At 32.7% G+C, this 22,256-nt stretch overlaps 1 protein-coding gene and 1 pseudogene across 7 annotated transcripts in view; one reads left to right on the top strand and one right to left on the bottom strand.

Moving 5' to 3' along the window:
- The window catches only part of BLTP1 (bridge-like lipid transfer protein family member 1), a 203,403-nt gene that overhangs the window by 39,030 nt on the left and 142,117 nt on the right, over positions 1–22,256 (bottom strand). For all 7 annotated transcript variants that reach the window (XM_055316940.1, XM_055316944.1, XM_055316946.1 and 4 more), the window contains 9 exons: positions 18,142–18,386; positions 15,939–16,044; positions 11,512–11,609; positions 10,611–10,796; positions 9,154–9,322; positions 7,252–7,463; positions 5,554–5,752; positions 2,053–2,112; positions 42–268 (listed from right to left, as the gene is read on the bottom strand). In XM_055316940.1, coding sequence (XP_055172915.1) covers positions 42–268; positions 2,053–2,112; positions 5,554–5,752; positions 7,252–7,463; positions 9,154–9,322; positions 10,611–10,796; positions 11,512–11,609; positions 15,939–16,044; positions 18,142–18,386 — 1,502 coding nt within the window. The remainder of the gene's footprint in view (positions 1–41; positions 269–2,052; positions 2,113–5,553; positions 5,753–7,251; positions 7,464–9,153; positions 9,323–10,610; positions 10,797–11,511; positions 11,610–15,938; positions 16,045–18,141; positions 18,387–22,256) is intronic.
- Positions 18,690–18,841, top strand: LOC129504449 (U2 spliceosomal RNA; annotated as a pseudogene).

Genomic DNA, 22,256 nt, shown 5'->3' with positions numbered 1-22,256 from the left:
TAAAGACCAGTCCAGTAAAGTCTAACAGTGAGTTTACTTACAGTATGGATAGTGGGAGACATAGTGTCAACTTCATCCTCATCTGACAGGTCAGCTATGTTCACTGAATTTAGATCAGCAATGTCATCTATGTCCTCCTCTCCTGTCAGTGTCGTAAGGGTATTGCCCAGTGCATTTAGTCTTTTGCCAATGTTAGGATCCATGTGGACGTCGATCCCACACATTTTCCACAAAACATTGAGTGTCCAGGTTCCAGCACTACTACTTTCTGTTTAAAAAAAAGAAGTGGCATTTTTGGTAAGTCTTAGCACAGAAATTCAAATAATCCCATATTTAAGGAATAAAATGGATGATAGCCTTTTGTAACAACAGCTAGGTCTGGGATCGATTGCCCTTTGTGGAGTGTACATCTCTTGCTTTCCTCTGTGCAGCACCCTTCTTTCTCCTGTGAACTACAGATTCCCTCTTCTCCCCACTCCTGAGCTGACCTACCCTTCCACAGCTATAGTTGGAACTGCCATGACCCTTACTCATTTGCCAGAATTAGATAAGTAGGCCAGGTGAAAGTCAAAGTTGGAAAACTAAAAACCCTTCCCTGGACTTGAGAAAACCACAGTCCCTCTCCAGCGATTGAGGGTGGGGGAATGAGTCTCCTTGAGCTTTTGGCAGCAATGTCTCCTGACTGTGGTCAGCAGTATGAAGAAAATGAAGCAGCTAGAGAGGAGCAAAGAGAAGAACCCCGGTGGCAGTTGAAATCTTGGATCCGGTAGTTCCTGAGGGCCCCTGAGTTGACCTAGTTCCTTATTCATTGAAAGAGCCATTCCTAAGTTTAACTATGATAGGCATATATCCTTTTAATAAACTCCCCATTTTGGTTAAGCTAATTTGAGAGAGTTGTTGTCACTTAGTAACTAGAGCCCTGACAAAGACTTTTATGTGACTTTTCTCCAAATATGTATGTTTACCTCAGCCATCACCCTTTCTTCTAACATTATTACTCTTGGATATTTCCTAACCTTTTCAGTTCTCCATCAATGAGACATTTGGCCTTGCTACTTTCTGAGACAATTTACTTAGGATGAGCACCAAGGCTAGGCTTGGGGAAGATAACAGGAAACAGTAAGAAGAGAAAGGAAATCTACTAACTTTCATCAGCTTCTACTCCCGCTGACATTTTAAGAGCCCTTAAATAAACATCTTCCTTTAGCTTACCCTTACTTTATAAGAAGTAAAATCAATAAAAATTTATACTGAGCTGTCATCTTAGTCAAGATAGGTTATAACTTCTAGAGTTACCTCCTAAGCAGTTTCCTAAGATTTTTTTTTTCTTCTCCAATCCTTGAAAAGTGTCTGCTTTCTTGCTCACAAAAACTCAGTGGCTTTCCCACTGTCCACCAAATTAAGTCCAGACTCCTTAATTTGAGATTTAACATTTTTCCCAAATTATTTTTCAGATAACTCTTTTCTGCCCAGTCTGGACAATTCTAACTAGACACTGTTTTCATAACATAACTAATATTCTGTCTGCCTGAATTTTCTGATGCATACTCTCTCAGTTTTTGCTTCAGAAACAATTTTATCTATCAAATCCCTATTCAAATGCTTGTTAAATATTAAGCTTTCTCTGATCCTACTATCCTTCTAGATTTGAAATTATTCTCTCCCCTCGAGTTTAGCAGCAATTAGAATTTTATATTTTATTGAACTTACCACTTATTACAACTTAGTTATGCTACAGCGCCTTAACAACATTAGCATTTAAATTTATTCAGAGTAGAAAGTATATCTTATTCATCTCTGTCTTTCCCAAAATGTTTTACAGTATATTAGCAAGTGTCTAATTAATAGTTGTTAAATAAAAATATGCTAATATTATTACAAAAATTGTTTTTAAAATCAAGGGACACCAGAATTAATTCAGTTAAAATACTCTCTTAATATTAATAAAAACGACACATATATGTGTGTATATATGTATATTTACATATATATATATATATGCAAAATTCTAACTCATATATGTAAAACAAGTAATACCAATCATGAACTTACCAGCAGCTGCTTGTCCCGTAGTCCTAGAACATACTTCATACGTGCCATCTGGAACTACACCTGCACAGAAATCATCCCCAAAAGCAGTTTTCAATAAAATTATGCTAGTGATTAAATACTGTACTGTTAATTTTTCACCCAAAGATTATTATCTAAATATAAATAGAATCACTAGACTTTTTAGGCTTCAGTTTCTAATCTGCAGAATGAAACAGCAACCTTAGATGACTTGTAATATTCCATATCCAACATTTTTATTTTATGCTTTTAAGAATTTAACTGCAGCTTTATCTTACATTCTGCATGTGACAATACCTGGCTGACTCTGAAACTCTAGTTTCAAGATGCTATGACAACATGTGCCACCATATGAATGCTACTTAAAGAATGCAAATAATTTAAAAATAATTTTCTGTTAATAAGAACTTCCACATTTAGGTCACAGACATGATTTATCAGCCTTGTCTTTTCCTTTGACATTTTATGAGAAATAAAAATGACTGTCATGATGTCAGTCTCATATGATTAATCTCCTAAGGTTATGGACCTATCTCCAGAACATATCTAACTTTAAATCTGAAATATTTACTACCACTTAGCTTTAACCTGGTAACTTCAACTTCAAAAAAAAAAAAAAAAAGAGGTTAGCTAAATCAACAGTATAGGAACATACCATCTTTAAAACAATTTTTCAAAAAAGTTGTGCCCAACGACAGAATTAAAACTCTTTCTTAGTAATCCTTCATAAAAATCAAATTTCAATCTAAATCTGGCAGAACATAAATCTTAAAAAAAATGTCCTTTTGCAATTCATTCTGTATCCTCAGTTGGTATTCAAATGTTACTCGAATCTGAGCTGCAGAAATACAACGTATTTTGGGAGAAAGAGTCTATTAAGTGACAATGTCTATTATGTGGGTTTTTTTTTTTTAAAGAGAATGCTAATAATTTTAAAATCTGAATTATATTTTTGAAGCATACGGTACCAGTGCTTCATATACAATTTACAGAATATGAGAGAACTAGATCTTGTCTTAGGGTAAAAGATTGCTCAGTTCATCTTTATAGTCATGGTTATAAAGCAGAGCAAAAGAAACTTAGATAACTCTTTTAAATCTAAGAATGCTAGAAAACCCTCTGAAATTATAAGTATCATAATGGAGGCCAAATGAAAGCTAGTAAATAAAAACAAGATAGAAAACTTTTAAGACTTTGAATTCCAAGAAATGTCAGAGAACTTTTAAATATTAAGTTTAAAGAAATTATACAAATTCATATATTACAGAGCCATTATAAATTAAAAAGAAATATTAAGATTTTTTAGGAGGAGATCCAAATCCTCAAAGTGAGAATAGAATCAACTACACTTTCCCCCATTGTGCCTGTAGTCGCTGAGTCAGAGACATAATGCTGAGTAGGATCAACCATTAGTCTGAATCTCGGATGGCAATTTTCCTGCTCTTTTGACCTAATGTTACCCAGGTACTAACACAGAGCATGGAGTCTTTCAAACCTCTTCTCTTTTCCCTGATGCTAGCTACATTTTTTGAACTTTTAATGGTTTATATAATTTTTATAAATAAATGTTAGTGGAAAGAGTCTGGTCTTTTCTATTTAGTTATATGGACCTTTGAATTCTTCCTAAAGATTGTCCTTTCTAATTCTAACTGCATTTCCTAGAAAATATTATCACCCTAGAGAGGCAATTCCACTGAGCCACCATTTTTTTGTAGGGCTTGATTTTAAAATGATCTGTAAAAAATAAAATCCTACAGCATAACTCTATGATTCCTTGTTTCTCTACTCTAATCCAATCCTTTTTGTCAAAAATATTTAATGTCACTTATATTCTATTTATTATTACTAATAAAAATTAATTTGCCCCTGTTATAATTTGGAATTCTTTTTTTTTAAGATTTTATTTATTTATTCATGACAGATAGAGAGGGAGAGAGAGAGGCAGAGACACAGGCTGAGGGAGAAGCAGGCTCCATGCAAGGAGCCTGATGTGGGACTTAATCCCAGGACTCCAGGATCCCACCGTGAACGGAAGGCAGACGCTCAACAGCAGACCCACCCAGGCATCCCATAATTTGGAATTCTTATTTCAATAGAAGAACCACTCAACTCCTCTGCTTCCTTGCCAAGACACCAAACAAAAAGCATGTTATAAAAATAAGTCATTTAGTTTCCTACATAACCTAAAATAAACCATGATTATCACAATTATCAGTATGTTAATATTCTACTTAGTTGGTGTAATATACATTGAGGTTTATATATTTTTACTATGAGCCTTTGATTTTGATTCAGAGGCATATTTATCATGCATTTTCCCATTATAATAAACTGTTAAGGAAATGGTATTCTTCTTTTGCTTCCGAATATATTTATCTATTTTAATGACTATAATAAAGACAAAGATGTCATCTTACTACAAATCAGTAGATTTAAATTTAAGAAAAACAGACAAAAGAGTTATAATGACTTTATATATATAACAACTGTATAAAAGATTTGTAATTTCTCATGAAGGCTATTTTTGGTCTTTTGGAAATGAAGCATAAGTATTTTGATATCAAGTCTTCTTAATAACCTGAAGTATTTCACAGAAATCGCAGCATTTTACCTATGAATTACCTAAATGAGAAGCAGTCAAAACCAGAATTTCACCTATAATTTTATCTAACTTTTAATCAAAATGGATGCCAAAACTTCAAGTTTTGATATAAAAATAATGAAAAATTCTCTTTAAAGAAGACCCAGAACTGGACAGAAGATTTCCTTCCAGTGGAGTGGAGAAAAAACTGCATAAACAACGGCACACCACTCTTTGTAAAGTAAGTATAAATTTTGGTTCACAATCTTTAATTCCTCAAACATAGCTTTTCTTTATTAGAAGATTAATGATGATTTATTAACTCTGCTATAATATTTAGTATATTAAGATAAAAATAAATCCATATTCCTTAAAAACTGTATATAAACACAGCTGTAGTTACTCCCAACCTTGAATATTAATGGAATCGGAGGAACACACACAAGTTACAAACCATAACTTACAAATTTAGACATGTGAATTTATTCATATTAATATTATTTTATGGCTGGAGTTCCTGTTTCTAGTTATCTACAACCTGTTCTATGATATAGGATAAACTGGATCTTGCACATTTATCACTTTCTTTCAAGATCCCCACAGAGAAAAGATGCTTTTATCTGGTCATGCATGAATCAGTTACAGGAAAAAAATCAGGCAGTAAATGAATCTTCAAATGTTATACTATCAGGAAGACTGCCTAGTTGATTTACTTACCAAAACTACTGAAAGCTACAGTTTTTCACAAATTGGCCTACCTTTAACTAGAAATAGCCCTTATTTCACAAAGTCCAAAATTCCGATAGCTAAGCATCCTTTGGTTTTACAAATGAAGACACTGCTTTTTTTTTTTTTTAATTAAAACAATTCTAAACCTCATACAGAAAATAAAAGACACTCACAGGCATTCATCACTAGATCGCCACGAATTTCTGGTTTCCAGTCATCCCACGACGTCTCAAAGCCATCAGCAAAACGAATACAAAAGTTTTTGAAATGCCCTTTACTAACCAGAGATTCTGAAGAACATGCAGTGATAAGAGTACTTTCAATGGTCAATACTAAAGCAGAACCAATGTCAAGGTCTCCAGTGTGATTAGACTGCAAAATACATTAAAAAAAAAAAGACAAAAGGTGACAATGTTTTAAATTTGGAAATTCTCACGGGATTCATAGGAACAAAAGTCTAGGAAAAGTCAAGCCTAGAAATTTTCATTAAAAAGCAGCTTAGAAAGATGTCTACTTTTAAAAACTTAAATTGTTGAAGTGAATAAATACATTTGCAATGTGCAACTTTTCTTTTTTAACTCACAAAAGGTAGGGGTGCCTGGGTGGCTGAGTAGGTTAAGTGTCTGACTCTTGATTCTGGTGCAGTTCATGATCTCAGGGTTGTGGGATTGAGTCCCTAATGGGACTCTGAGCTCAGCGGGGAGTCTGCTTGAGAGTCCCTTCCTCTGCTTCCTCACATGTATGTGCTCTCTTGCTCAAATAAATAAATCTTTAAAAAACTCACAAAAAGTTAATTATCTAGATTTTTTTTTTCAGTTTTTTCTTTTCTTTTTCTTTTTTTAGAGAGAGAAAGAGCATGAGCAGCTGAGAGGGAGCACGAGACACCCTTAAGCAGGCTTCATGCCCAGCGAACAGCCTCAGCAGGGCTCCACACAAGGCTGTGTGTGGGGTTTGATCTCAATACTGACATTATGACCTGAGCTGAAATTAACAGACACTTAACCGACTGAGCCACTCAGGTGTCCCTAATTATCTACTTTTCTATCTTAAGCTTCTGTTTTAGTGGTGGGGAACATTCTCATTATGACAACCACTTCTGGTGTATATGGCTTTCCTGAGCTCTGACCATAATGCCATTAAAAAAATTATTTTTCAACTCCTGAGGCATAAATATACTAGATGTTGCCAATCCTCAACCCAGAGTTTTTCTTCACAATGTCTCGCGAAACAAAATACTAAAAGATAAATTCATTCAACAACTGGTTACAGGTTAAGGTAAATTTTAACAGTAAAAGAGACGTCTATATTTGATATAATTGTAACTTCCTAGGCCTGATAAGGGTTTATAGCACTTTTTTGTTTCATACACATGTCCATAAATTATGAAAATTCTTGCTTTATCTGGTACATATAAATTGGAAGTTTCATTACCACTAAATATTGCAGCTTAAAGGCATTTTGAAATTCTCTACCCTATTTTAGATGAGGTTACTAAACATTATTAAACAATATTCTCAAATGTTCTCTTTTATTTATTAAGTATATGCCAAAGACTTATTTGTTAAAAACCAAAACAATAAAAAGACAATGAAAACTCAGCTGCCTATTTTTCAAGGTAAAAATTAAGATTTATCAGATGGGTATCAATCTCATCACAATTTTGCAGCAGAGTGCTTCAGAGCAAAGTCTCATGAGATTCATATTTAATACACTGTGGATGAATAATGGCTGAAGGAATTCAATCTTACTTGCTATTTACTAAACTCAAGTTACAAACTGTTAATTAGAAAAAATTATTATACTGTATATACATAGAAATGGTTAGTAGAATGTTGTCCTCTTAATCTTGGACTATCGTTTGATTTTTTTACCTGTGCAGTATTTGTGATGGGCAGGCATATTCCCAGATCATTCACAGTGAGCTGGAGGAAGAGAGTCCCAAAGGCCTGAGCTGATGTTTGCTGGATACCTGGTAGCATATCTACTACTTCCTTTGTAGCCATATGAATATCTTTATGTAAAGCCATTCGTTGTTCATTCCAGTTGTCATAGGCAGCCTTATAATTCAGCCAAAACAGCACAGCTTTTTATAATTAAGGCAAGGTGGAAAGAAAATTAAAATCAAAGCTGTAAAGCTATAAGGCAAGTAAAACTCAGGAGCTGCAAAGTCTGGTCAATTAATAAAAATCACTCCCAGCAGAAAATTATAGCATTAGAATTAGAAAGGATCTAAGGGAATATAGTCAATTTGACAAATGAAAGCAGGCGACTGCATAATGGCAGAAAGAAGAAAATAATCCAGGTCCATTTGTTCATTTAATAAATTATTTGTGAAATGCCTATTATATGCTATGCACTAGGATGCAATAGAAATGAAATGAAAACAGAACATGGTCCCTGATCTTGTAGAGCTTACTATTACTACTGTTAAAAAATTCTTGAAGGCGGGCAGCCGGGGTGGCTCAGTGGTTTAGCACCGCCTTCAGCCCAGGGCCTGATCCTGGGGACCCGGGGTCAAGTCCCATGTCGGGCTCCCTGCATGGAGCCTGCTTCTACCTCTGCCTCTCTCTCTCTGTGTGTCTCTCATGAATAAATAAATAAAATCTTAAAAAAAAATTCTTGAAGGAGAGGTACATAATAGTAGGAGTATATAGTAAAAAGATGTGATCCTCAAAAAGAAGTCAAGACATCTGAGTCTGTAACAGGAATGGAACCTTAAGGAAAACCTTCATTTAATGCACTATAGAGAAGGAGAGTCTAAAGATGAGGGAGAGGAAAGATTAAGGGGTAGGGAAGCAGATGGAAAAGCAAGCGGTCAGACACAAAGAGTAGAAAGTACTTTAAGGAGCTGTTGAAGGTGATGAGAGGTTTGTAAGATGTGAAATGAAAAAAAAGTGCACAGAAGTTAGCATAATAAAATGTTACCCATAACATTGCCAAAAGGATAGTTTTCTAACAGACTTATCACCAGGCAATGCCAATTTCAATCTTAAGTGGCTTCATAAATCAGTTCTTCATTACTTCCACAATACAATTGCTACATATTTGCCCAATATACATTAATTAGACCCCATCTATCTGTTCAGCCTTATTTCCTATTATTTTCTTTTATGAAAGCTGCTATATGTTTTAGACCTCTGTGTTAATACATACTCATTCATATTCTCTCTCATCTCTCTCATCTAAATATTTACTTAGTTCTTAACTTTAACCCAGGAACTGTTCTGCTTCAGATACAAAGGTAAGTGAGACTAGCTTCATTTCCTTGTCACCCAGGTGAACTTTTAACTCCAAGTCAAATCTGAAGAATTCGTTTTTCCTTTAAGAAGCACAGGCAAAGTTAGAAGGCTCCCTCAGATACAAGAAAAGGTAACTCTAACTCCTCCCTGTAGTGTATTTTGTTCTCTCCCACTGGACTGACAGGTCCTTGAGGACTGGGATCTGTATTCCACTCCTAGACTCCCAGACTGTAAATGAATAAAGATAGTGCAAAAGCAAATGGGTGCATTAGTTTTTGAAACCAAACAGTTAGCATTACAATTAAAATTCTGACACCCTCAACATTCTATCCATGTTGAAAGCAAATGACTTTATAAAGTAAAATAAGTTTAAAAACTGAAAAGAATAAGCAAAACACTTTGGATGTTCACATTTCAGGTTAGGAGACATTTAGCTGTCAAGCATCTACAGTGGTAAACAACAAATGATTTTTATCCAACATTACCAAAACGTTTCTAAATCTAACAAGATAGTGTTGATGGACTTTATCTTACCTCTATCAAAGGCCACAGGCTGTGCATAAACAATTGGTCTATTCAAGGTAATAAGCACAGCTTCCCTATCTGAAGAACCACTGATTTCTTCTCGGAGGGCATTTCTTAATCCAATCCTGGTTTTAAAATAAGCAACTTGATGAAAATCAGAACCAGCTTCCTCATAAACCTAGATTAAAATGAAAAACTCAATAAAATCAAGTAGTGGAAAATGTTTTGGTAAAAAACTTACAAGTTTTAACACCATTAATGGTATTATTCACCAAAAGAACTATATTTTTCTCAAGTTTATTTGTCAATGATATATTCCTTATACTCTGTACCATAAACACCTGAAATTAATATATAACATGTATCGGTAAACAAGAAGTAAATATGAAGTCATACAGAAAGTTTGCAGAAAAGCTAGAATGAGGTCCATATTCTTAATGTCAATACATTAACTGTTTCAAGATATTACATCCTTTCTCTTCTCAACATGTGTTTCCAATTGGAAAAAAATACTGTTTTTCTAAAGATGGCAAGAAATTTTTCTCCATTTCCCTACATAATCTTTAATACAGCCATTTAATATAGAAAGTATGACTGGTATTAGTTTAATCAGTTCTTTTAAATAAAAGAAGGAAAAAGGTTAAAATCTACATAATATCTATCAAAATAAAAACAAAAACATCCCCCAATAAGGTGTGAAAGTTATATTTTTATAAAATAGAATCTGATTTATTGCTGTGTGTATATATACATAAAACTTTCTATACATATTACATACACATAGATCTATATACACATATATGTAGACATATATACACATACACATATATGTGTAGCATACATACACACATATGTATAAAACCTAGCATATGTAAAACTTTCTATTAACATTATGGTATGCATAAATTCCAATATTAAACAGGGTAGCTAAGAAACTTAGTGACATTTTAAGAACTGACCAGTGTCAGTACAGTGCTGAAATAAAAAATAATTCTAAACAAAATCAAGAGTAATTATAAACAAGTATTTATGAAGATGTTGAATTAAGCTTCCTGTGATTACATTTGCACTAAACTATAGCAATATACCACCCAAAAGACTCAATGAAATGCCAAACTAAAATTGTAAAGGCCTTCTTAAATGAAGTTTCACTCCAATTTACAATTAGAAATTTTAGGAATATTAAATAACTTTTTAAAAGTATAGTAAAAGTGACACCTGGATGGCTCAGTCAGTTAAATGTCTGCCTTTGGCTCAAGTCATGATCCTGGGTCCTGGAATGGAGCCCCACATCGGCTCCCTGCTCAGCATATGGAGTCTGCTGCTTCCTCTCCTCCAGCCCCTACCCCCACTCGTGCCCCCTCTCTCTTTCTCTCAAAATCTTAAAAAAATAATATTTACAGTAGTTCAAATTGATATACAAAATTTAAAAGACAAAATTCTAATATCAGCATATTTGTACTCACTTGATGTTTGACAATTTGTCCTAATGCCAAATTTAAATCCACCTGGCATTTACCAAACAGTTTCAGATAGCTGCTACTCCCTGGTGAAGCTTTGGTTTGAAGTCGGTTCGAAAGTTCCAGCTCTATCAATCCAGTTTCAAATCTCACAGCTCTCATTGATGGAGTAGTGGCTGTTACTTGAATACCCTAGTTAGTAGATTATATGTTAGGAGGAAAAAAGAATCTTAAATCAACAATATACACTCATTCAAATGAAATCTTTCAATATATGATAAAATGCCATGTTTTAAAACACATATGGGCTGTCTAATGAGCTGATAAACATTCTTTAATTTCTCATATTAGTAGGGAATTTTTTACTTACTGAATTTTATTTTAAATTTTGTACTTAGCATATGAACTGTTCATGAGTTAAATACATTAATTATAATTAGTTGGTAATACTTTTAACACTAATATCTTAATAATTGCAAATATTAAGGTTTCTATTAAGGTATTATTGTTAATTGGACAAGTGTACAAAATATTTCTTACAGAGTAACTTATAACTGTAATAATTAGAAAAAATAAAATATTAACCAGCAGAGGGCAGTTATATGAAATGTTACAACTATATAATAAATAGTACAGCTATTCAGGAAGATAAAGTTAATCTATAATGTTCTGACATTGAAAGGTATTCAAGGTTTTTAAAATGCATAAATATATGCACATGCAAAAATACAAATAGAAAAAAGTCCTAAATGATATTCAATTATTAAAAATTTTCTTGAGTGAATGGGGTTACACTTCATTTTTATTTTCTACTTATCATATTTATGTATCATATGAATTTCCTATAATTAGTATACATTAAATACTTAGAAAAGTACTTTGAAAAGTATAATTCCTTATATGTTACCTTAAACTGCAAGTTCAGAGAATAAAGTAGAATTTTAGGCTTATCTCCATCTGCTGTTCCATCATGCTCATTCCAAAGAGGAATAGGCTGCTCCCCACCTATAGAAGTTAAATAACAGAAGGTCTGGGGCAATCACTTTAAAAGGAAAATAATAATTATTTTATGCATTTAAACATAAACAGTTATTTTTTCTGATCATGATCTCAATCTTTAACAGGAAACTTTAGCCATGTCACATTTCACTGACACACACACACACACACACACACACACACACATGAATGCTAGGGATAATACTTCATATATAGGTATTTATTAAGAGTATTTTATAAGAACTAAAAAGATTATACAATTAAATGTAATCATATATCTCAAAAAATGTATTTGAGGGGAAAAAAGTAAATTGTACTAATGTCTTCAATCAAAAATGTGAACTTTATTGTTTACATTTAAATGTGCTGCAAACAAAAAAGAATTAAAGAAAAAATAAAGGTGCAGAAATTTTAAAAATAAGGTAATGTGTGCTAAGAATATGTGGCAGCAAAAGTTTGTCCTACAAATTAAAGAAAAAATGAGACCGGAGACTCTGGAGTAGAGTTCCTATTAACAGATCATTTGTTGCCCAGGCAATGTGGCATCCACAAAATAATGTTCTAATATTTTAATGTGTAACTTCCCTTTCCACTTTTCATCCCCTTGATGAAAAAATTTTCTGCATATTTATCTTTTAAGTTTTCCATCTTAAAATGTTAATCTTTCTATATGTATATTCAGTTTAGTAACATCATCCCAGAGAGCATATATATCTACATGTGATGGGAAGTTTTCTCCTATTAGCGAATCAAATTAATGTAATCCATCACAATCCTTCTGAAAAATTACATGGTCATATCAACAGAGGCAGAAAAAGGGGTGCCTGGCCGGCTCAGTTGGAAAACCACACAAGGCTTGATCTTGGGGTTGTGAGTTCAAGACCCACACTGGGTAGAGATTACTTAAATAAAATATAAACTTAAAAAATAGATATGCAGAAAAAGCATTTCACAAAATTCAACACTCATTCATGATAAAAACTCTCAGTAGAAAGAGAGGAAAATTTCTCCAATTTGATAATATCTACAAAACTTTACAGTTAACATCATATGCTCAATGGTGAAAAACCTGAAACTTTCCTATTTAGATAAGATACAAGGCAAGGATGACTCCTCTTACCACTTCTGTTCAACATCACATGGGAAGTCCTAACTAATACAATAATACAAGAAAAGTAAATAAAAGGTATAGAAATTGGGATGGAGAAAATAAAATTGTCTTTGTTCACAAATGGCAAGAACATTTATGTGGAAAATCTGAAAGAACTGACAAAAAACTCCTGGAGCCAAGCAATTATTGCAAGGTTGTAGGATACAAAGTTAATACTGACAAAGGTCAATCACTTTCCTATACATCAGCAATGAAGAAAGGAACTTAAAAAAAAAATCCCATTTACATTAGCACCACAAAAAATTAAATACATAGGTATAAATTAACAATATATGTGCAAGATCTACATGAAGAAAAATACTAAGTTCTGAGGAAAGGTATCAAAGAAGAACTAAATAAATGGAGAGATATTTCACATTCATAAATAGGAAAAATCAATTATTGTCAAGATGTCAGTTCTTAACTACATCTTTCTAAAACCAGGGAGTCCATGGACAATAAAATTATAAGAACTGATTCTTTTATTATTCTTAGAATATATATTAATCTTATAATTATGTTATAAAACTGACTCCTCAAAAAAAAAGATTTTCCTAATAAACAAGATTGCTGTAAATGAGTATGTCTATACAACAGAAAATGTCCTAGAGCTAAATGTAATATTAAGAAAAAGGTGTAAGAAGTAGAGAAATAAGGGCAGTAACTATGAAGAGCATGGGACAGTAGGGAAGCAAGAGAGAGATTAGAATACTAAGGAACTTGGCTACAAGGGTTCAAAGTATTCCCTCTCAGTAAAATGTTGCACTCTCCAGTTTTGTAAAATCTCGCTTCATGAGGTCCTGGGACCAGCTAGATGATAAATGACTTATTTTCAGCCATTTTCCTAGAATTCAACCATATAGTCAGGAAGGAATGGTTCAGGGATCAGACCTAGACACTAAATGACTTAGTATCAGAATCTTATCTCTGAATTCTTCACAGTGATTAGTAAATCTTCACAGTTAGAATATTAATTTCTAATCTTTTTTTATATAAATTTATTTTTTATTGGTGTTCAATCTGCCAACATATAGAATGACACCCAGTGCTCATCCCATCAAGTGCCCCCCTCAGGACCCATCACCCAGTCACCACCACCCCCCGCCCAACTCCCTTTCTACCACCCCTAGTTCGTTTCCCAGAGTTAGGAGTATCTTATGTTCTGTCTCTCTCCCTTTCTGATATTTCCCACTCATTTTTTCTCCCTTCCCCTTTATTCCCTTTCACTATTTTTTATATTCCCCAAAGAATGAGACCATATAATTTTTGTCCTTCTCCGATTGACTTATTTCACTCAGCATAATACCCTCCAGTTCCATCCACGTCAAAGCAAATGGTGGGTATTTGTCATTTCTAATGGCTGAGGAATATTCCATTGTATACATAGACCACATCTTCTTTATCCATTCATCTTTTGATGGACACCGAGGCTCCTTCCACAGTTCAGCTATTGTGGACATTACTACCAGAAACATCGGGGTGCAGGTGTCCCAGCATTTCACTGCATCTGTATCTTTGGGGTAAATCCCCAGCAGTGCAATTGCTGGGTCATAGGGCAGATCTATTTGTAACTCTTTGAGGAATTTCTAATCTTCTTTTCCAGTTCATTCTTCATAGACCTAGGGATATACTTTTAATTCCTCACCAACTGTAATTCAAACGTTAAGAAAAGCGTTTTTCTTCATCAAAACTACCTGAAGGGCAACTTATAGTGCCAGCCTGATTAGAATTCTACAGTGCTAGCTTTTTAAACCATGAAAGATACAAAATTTTGCTAATTGAATTTAAATTAAAAAAAGAAAGACACAAAATTAGTTTAAGAGTCAAATATTTTTTCTTATATTCAGCAATAATAGACTTGAAAATATTCTTTAGAACTCATAAAAATTCACTAGCTTAAAATATTCTTAACTTCCATATCACAATGTTCTAATGTGATTTTAACCATGTAAATGGGCCACATCAAAACTTCGGTATATTCCCCAAATAGAGGCACCTTCAGTGGCAGAAAGGGCTTCACTATTTATTTTTTTTCTTCTTTAACAGTTTGTATTCAACAACTTTCAGAATTCCCAGGCTACCAACTGATCTGATTTTTTACAGCTCAACTTGTGAAATTCTATAGTTCTACTGAGCTTCTTCAATATAATCATTTATTAGTTTCCTGACTTCAGATAAAATCAGAACCAGCCCATGAGAATCAGGAAAATCTGTTGCTCACATGGGTACAACATAACTTAATTCCCTACTGCATTGAGTTTTGTCCCCCTTTGGGGCCTTATCAAATACTTGTCCATAAGCCCTGCCTGCATCTTTTCTACCTCTCCTTTTTGCCAAATAGATTTCATTTATGAGGCTTTGGATAGGACTTCCTCTGTATAGCCTTTTCTGATTTCTTAAACTAGATTAGTTTCTCCTCTGACATAGACATAGCACCCTGTTCTTGTCATTCACAGAACTCATTAGAATTATATAACTCAGATACTTAATAAATCTGTTAAATGAATGGACTTATTCACCAACATGGAGGAATCGCCTCTTGTGGCTTCACTATCATTTTAACATGATTATATCTGTACTGGAAATATTTAGCCTCAAGAATTATTGCGTAAAGTCAACTTATTTTCCATCCTGATACCTCTTAATATTTTAACTGAATTAAAAGTCAGTTAAACATTTTTTAAATCAAACATATATTTCCTGTTAAAATGTAAAACTGTAATTAAGATGCTCATTTGTAATCTACTCTTGAGGCATAGCAAAAATATAATAAGTGTTGCTATAGATGATTTACCATGTAGCAAGTAGAGTCACCATGTGGTTTATAAAGTCAACATCTTATATTGATCTAAATCTTGTTCCCAAATGGATAAGATTAGTTTGGTTAGTAGACATATTAGCTTTTTTGGAGGCTGGGGAAAGGAAGCATAAAGGAGCTTTGTAAAGTTTATGAATCATAAATGTATATGCTACATATGACAAAAGTAATAAGCAAAAGAATCTGTAGGTGGAAAAGCCAGAAAAGGAAAAGGAAAAAAGCAAAGTTTTTAGGGAATTACTCAATAACTATATCTAAATGATAGGATCAATACTCACTCATACCATAGATACATGGAACATCACCTAGGTGATGAGAATAAAAATCTGCTATATATTCGATATTACAAGGTACCAGATTATCTTACCAGAAACTTTCTGTATTACTTCATTAACTTCCTTCATGAACACTTTCTGTACAAATACCAAGTGATTTAGAAGATCAGTTGTGAGATTATGTTCAAAGGAACCAACCTGCCAAACAAAATCAGAATAGTAGATTAACATTACTGACTGCATTTGTTGTAAATACATCTTTTGCTCACATAGGTCAACTCAAATTCTGAAGAAAAACAATAAATTATCTACATATTATTTGAAAAAAGGTTAAAAAATACTCAGATTACCCAACATTTACTGGTCTGACATTATTACGAGCCATTCCTTAATTTTTTTTAATAACAGTAGCCAATAAGGTTTCTTTTTTTGGCAACTTGATAATTTTGAAATTGAAATTTTGTCTAGAGTAGTTATTTACTTTCAATGACTACTGTTGTAGTGTTAGAACCATGAACAAGTATCATTACACATGAAAGTAAATTTATTTACACATTCAAATATTTATTGACCATCTGCATTGTGTACCTCTTTAGAAGCTAAGGATATAGCCGTGAATAAAAACAACAAAATCATGGCTCTCATGAGGTTTGCTTTCACATGAAAGAACAAATCAGATATACTCCGTAAGTTTTAATATACGCCCTGCAATTAGTAGAAAGCATAAGATTTATATGAAGAATTAACAGATTAAATAGAAAGCAAGCCCTAATTGAAGTTCAGTATTATAATAAAGACAGACTGAAACACCCTTATGAGTAAGGTAAATGCTTCAAATTTGCCACTTAATATTCATATTTTGATCAAAAATTAACAAAGCAAAGTGGATTTAGTAGTCTTTACATAGAGTCTAAGTAGCACTGGACACTTTTTATTTTGTATAGAGTAGTACCGAATGGGCTAAGATGATTTTCATGTGTATTTATTTCAAGCCATAGTAAAACAGGCAACTGTCTGAGGAATGCAACTTTAGATTCTTTCAAGTGTTTGTAATTAACTGCATATTTAGCAAATGTGGGATTGTGTTCTTCCCCAACTACATACTTTATACCTTTTCTAATAGCAAATATTAGTAATAAATTATGCAACATGCCACATCAGATTTATTTTCTATCAAATGAAGCATTAAGAATAGTACTGTTATACCAGAGGTTGAGAACTCATTTTTCAGAACAGAAAGGACAAATTAAATATGCTTTATAATCTACCTTTTAAATAAATATCTGACTTCTAGAATCTTGTACACTAATTTTTCACATAAAGAAATCCCATTTTTAGAGAGGTGTTAGGATAAGCAGGGTCTAAAGAAGATAAATCAGACTTCAATTAAGTATCTCCCATAGCTGTGAAATTTCTAGCAAAGAACTCAAAAAGCATTCTCAGAGATGCTTTACATTTTAGAAAATGAAACTCACAAAAGAAACAGACAACTGTTTTTTGATAAGATTGCAACCGTTTCTGACAAACTGAGAAAGCAAGCTGAGAGACAGTACTGTGTATGAATCCTACATCTCTCATGTGATAGTGGAAAGATATAGGGAAAGTTACTTAATTTCTCTCAGCTTCAATTTCCTACTGTATCGAATTAGTATAAAAGATGACTTGCTTACCGCAAATCAAGCAAAAAATATGTATTGGAATGTTTTTTTAAACTTAGGACAGTTGTACCAATATAAAGCGAAAAAACTGATGAAATCAGGTACACTGATTTTCAACATCCCTTAGAAAAGAAATTAGTCTGTGAATTTGATTGTATTTTATCTGTATGACCTTTAAATTGCTAATAATTATGAAAAAGAAGACTGTTAGTTAATAATTATGGATTCCTGATGAATCATGTAACCTCCTGAAGGCTGTTTTTTCACTTAAAAATTAATAAAAAAAATTCTGTTTTTTAGGATTGATTTAAGTATTATACAAGTCAATGCATATAAATGCTATTAGCTTTTTTATAATCAAATGAACTATAAAATATTAAAGAGATGGATATGACACCTAATGTAAGAAATATAAATTCAAAGATGACTAACAAAAAAAAGCATGTTTAAATGAAACTATAGAGAAAAAGATATATACACATGAGTACATACACATACAAGACTTGGAACAGAACTCTGTAAGAATAAATGATTTAATGATTTGTCTTAAAAGTTTAGATCACTACATATTTTGGTACATCTAAACCTTAAAGACTTCTAAATGACAAAACATAAGAAAATTAAAAAGTAAACTTACTTCTGCCACACAACGTAGATAATTTCCCTGTAAATAGTACCCTTGTTTAGAAGGCAGTTCATCAATACTCCACACCTGATCTGAATAACTATCATGTTCTTCCATTATATATTTTCCTGACATAGTAACAGGAGGAAGGTTGAGACTAGCAGAAGGAGGAATGGTTGACATATCTGTGGCAGACACTTTGGAAGTAAAACGCAATCTGTGATTTGGCAGCTCAAATGTAAACCTGGTCTGTGCACCTATAAGAAATAAGAAAAGTTATTGTTTGTTCAGGTGCTCATTCACTCCCTTGTTTTAAAAAAATGGTTTCTAAAAAAATGCATACACATCACAAGTAAAAGAAATCCTTATATATATGTATGGGTACTACTATGACTCAGTCAGTATTATTAAGCCAGAAAGTACTATTTAATTAAGCCTAGTAGGTGCCAGAGAAACATCTACAAATGTTCTTTATTTTATTGAAAGTAGAACAGAAAGAAACTGCCCTTATCACAGAAGAATTATAACAAGAGGAATTAAGTGTACAAAAAATTCTAATCATTGCTTCTTGGCCTTTTGGCTAAGATCAAGTGTAAAAAATTCCAATCTACATTCATATTTATACTACTTTATTAACAGAGATTAGCACCTAACAGCTAGCTTCCTGATCCTGATTCAGTACGGAAGGAAATAGTGAAAATTGTCAAACCACTGTACTCACTGAAAACATTCATCAGGTATAAAATTATGCGAACACATGTATTTTTGACCTTAACAATAATTATTAATGGGACCATATACCAAACAAGGATATGGTATGCGTTTTAGTTTATTAAAACTACTGTTGGTGCTAAACACTTAAATCAACTATGTGGCATGCAGCTGTTCAAACAATTATAAATATATAGCCTATACTATTACGCAAGCCATATCTAGCTTCCAGTTTATGAAGACATTAAGGAGTAGAAGAAACCTTGTTAAAATCAAGATCTATTATTGGCCATTGCATTTACTGTGTAATCTATACATGCATACTCTTTTCCAACCAACAAAATCTTATACTGTTCTATACGTTACCAATTCTCTCCACTCAAACATCATTAAATAGCCTATTTTGCCTACATACATATTATAGTTTAATAAATAATCCTAGTGTTCTCAATTGTGCCAGAAATAATTCTTTTTTCAAAATACTAGTAAAAGATCACTCCCATATGTTGCATTGGTTATATTCACTATATTCACTTGCTATACAATGTTTGTTCTTAGAATGAGTTAGCCATAAACAGAAAAATGCTCTTTCACCAAATGGTACATCTGTGAATGGCCAAATAGGTCATGACTGCTTTGATCTTCTCTTACTAACTCCAACCAGGCAGGCTCAGTGACCATCACTTGCAGGATGCAAGTGTGGGGGCTATCACAGTAATTACCACTTCTACTACCACCACCATCATTACTAAATAAAAACAACATTAAAGTAATGCTAAGCCTCAGGTCATCTCTTATCACTAATACAGTCATTCCTTTCCTATTTTTGTTCCTTTCCTTCATTTCAAGAACTATGTATTCTTATCTGTTTAGATATTTGATAGTACATTTAGTGTGCCCCTAAATATTTATATCTTCCTAATTCCAAACTGCCTGTTTGGCTTTTGATACAGTCTCTGTTGAGTCTTAGATTTCATGGATGCTCTGATTAAATGGCCAACATGAGTCTAACTTATTGTCTGGCCAATATGTGAAGGCCTAATACTTCTGACTGCCAAATCTGCAAACTCCCTTCAAAGTGCTTCTCTTCCTAGTAACAGAAAAATCTAGATGTTCAGAAAAATTCCTCTCAATAAAGAAAACCTAAAATGTTAGGAGTAGGAATAAAGAAATACATGTAAATATATATGAATACATATGTGCATATATTTATATATGTGCATACATGCACATTTTTAAATTAATAATATAACTTGTTAATGGCATTAAGGAGAAAACAAACTTTAATCTCAACAGATGTAGAAAAAAGCATCTGATAATATTCACCAATTTTTCTTCACAGAAACTCTTAGTATACTAGGAATAGAAATTAATTTTCTTAACCTGATAAAGGGACTCTAGCAAACCCTTACACCGCACGTCGCATTTATTGATGACATACCAACTCCCTTAAGAAATGAGAGTAAGACAAGGATGCCTGTAATATCCCCTTTTCTGAACATTGTAGCAGAAGCACAATAAGAAAAAGAAATAAAAATTCTTTTTTTTTTTAGAAATAAAAATTCTTAAAGACTAGAAAGAAATAAACAAAAGTATCATTTGCACATGGAACAAGTATCTACTTAGGAAATTCCAAAGAATCTTATTAGCAATAAAAAGAAAAAATTTACCATGGTTGCTGAGTATAAAATTACCATAAAAAATCAAGTGCATTTGTACAAAATCCCCACCAGTTTAGAGAACGCCATTTTACAAAGTATCACATTTGTAATTACTAAACAATAACAACAACGTAAGGTATTTCTAGGATATATATATTATATAAATAAATATAAATGATATATGATAATCATATCAAATGATAAATATATATGATATTTTTTGTAACAGGCACAAAACCTTTAATCAAAAAATTTTAAACTTTGTAGAAAAACACTGAAGAAGACCGAAAGAGACAAAGAAATACATATTCAAGACTAGAAAGGTTAAATATTGCATTAATTCTCAGTATCAATCAATATTGCCAATTCTCCCCAAGTGAATCTACAGATTTAATTCCTCTAAGAATTCAAATAGGCTTTTTCAGAGAACTTGACAAACTGATCTCCAAAACATATATGAAGGAGTAATCAAAAATAACCAAGATAACTCCTTAAAAAAGGAACTGTCAGGTAGCAATATGAGATTATAAATAGGTGCTGTAAATAGGCCAATGAAGCATAATAAAGAACTCTGAGACAGACCCCACACATATGAACCCTTAAGAGTGACAAAAATGGACTATGTATCACTGAAAAAAAGGACAAATCAGTCAATAACTGATGCTGCAATAATTGATAAATCTACACCAAATTAAAGAAAAAAAATAATTCCACATAGATTAAGAACTTAAAAGCAAAATTTAACAGATAATATAAAACATTTAACAGACAATATAAGATAATATCTTCATAATCCTGAGAAGTTAAGGATTTCTTTAACATATAAAAATACACATCATACAAGAAAATATTGGTAAATTCAATTACTTTAAAACTAAGAATATCTATTGGTCAAAAGACAATGTGAAATAAGCCTCTCATAAGATGGTAAATATATACAAATATATAATATCAATATTACAATATTAAAAGTTTAACATGTAAAACATATAAATAATTCCTGTGAACAACAACAAAAAAATACAAATGACTCAATTGTAAAATGGGCAAAAAACAATAACCATCAAGAGGCACTTCATATAAGAAAATACATAGGATATTTTAATAACATAAAAAATTTCAGTTTAATTACAGAAATATAAGTTAACTCCACAGTGAGATACCATTCCACATTTACCAGACAGAGCAGAAATTTAAAAGTCAGAATATACCAAGTGTTGACAAGGATATGGAATAATGGGAACTCTCATCTAATACTGGAAGGACAATAAATACTGGTGAACACAAATACTTTGGGAAACAGTTTTGTACTTTCTAATAAAACTGAAGATGCATTTATTTACCCTATAGTCTAGCTGTACCACTTCTAAGTAAATACCCTTGAGAATCTCATGCACATGTGTACCAAGAGATGGGCATGAGAACAAATGTAATAGCAAAAAAATAAAAGGAGCCAAATATCCATCAATAGTAGACAAACTGTAATGTAATCACTGAATGGACTCTTACGTTTCAGTGAAAAATGAATGAACCAGCAGATACATGAATGAACAGATGAATCTCAAACAAAATGTACAGCAAAAAACAACAACAACAACAACATTCCAATTAAAAAATACATTAGTGGAGGGTGCCTGAGTGGCTCTGTTGGTTAAGCATCTGCCTTCAGCTCAGGTCATGATCCTAGGGTCCTGCAATGGAGCCCTGTTTTGGGCTGTCTGTTCAGTATGGAGCCTGTTTCTCCTGCTCCCCCTG

The sequence above is a fragment of the Nyctereutes procyonoides genome, unplaced genomic scaffold, assembly GCF_905146905.1.
Source record: "Nyctereutes procyonoides isolate TBG_1078 unplaced genomic scaffold, NYPRO_anot_genome, whole genome shotgun sequence".
Classification (NCBI taxonomy): Eukaryota; Metazoa; Chordata; class Mammalia; order Carnivora; family Canidae; genus Nyctereutes; species Nyctereutes procyonoides.
Note: the sequence above shows the minus strand (reverse complement) of the source record. Positions and strands in the feature narration are given on the sequence as shown.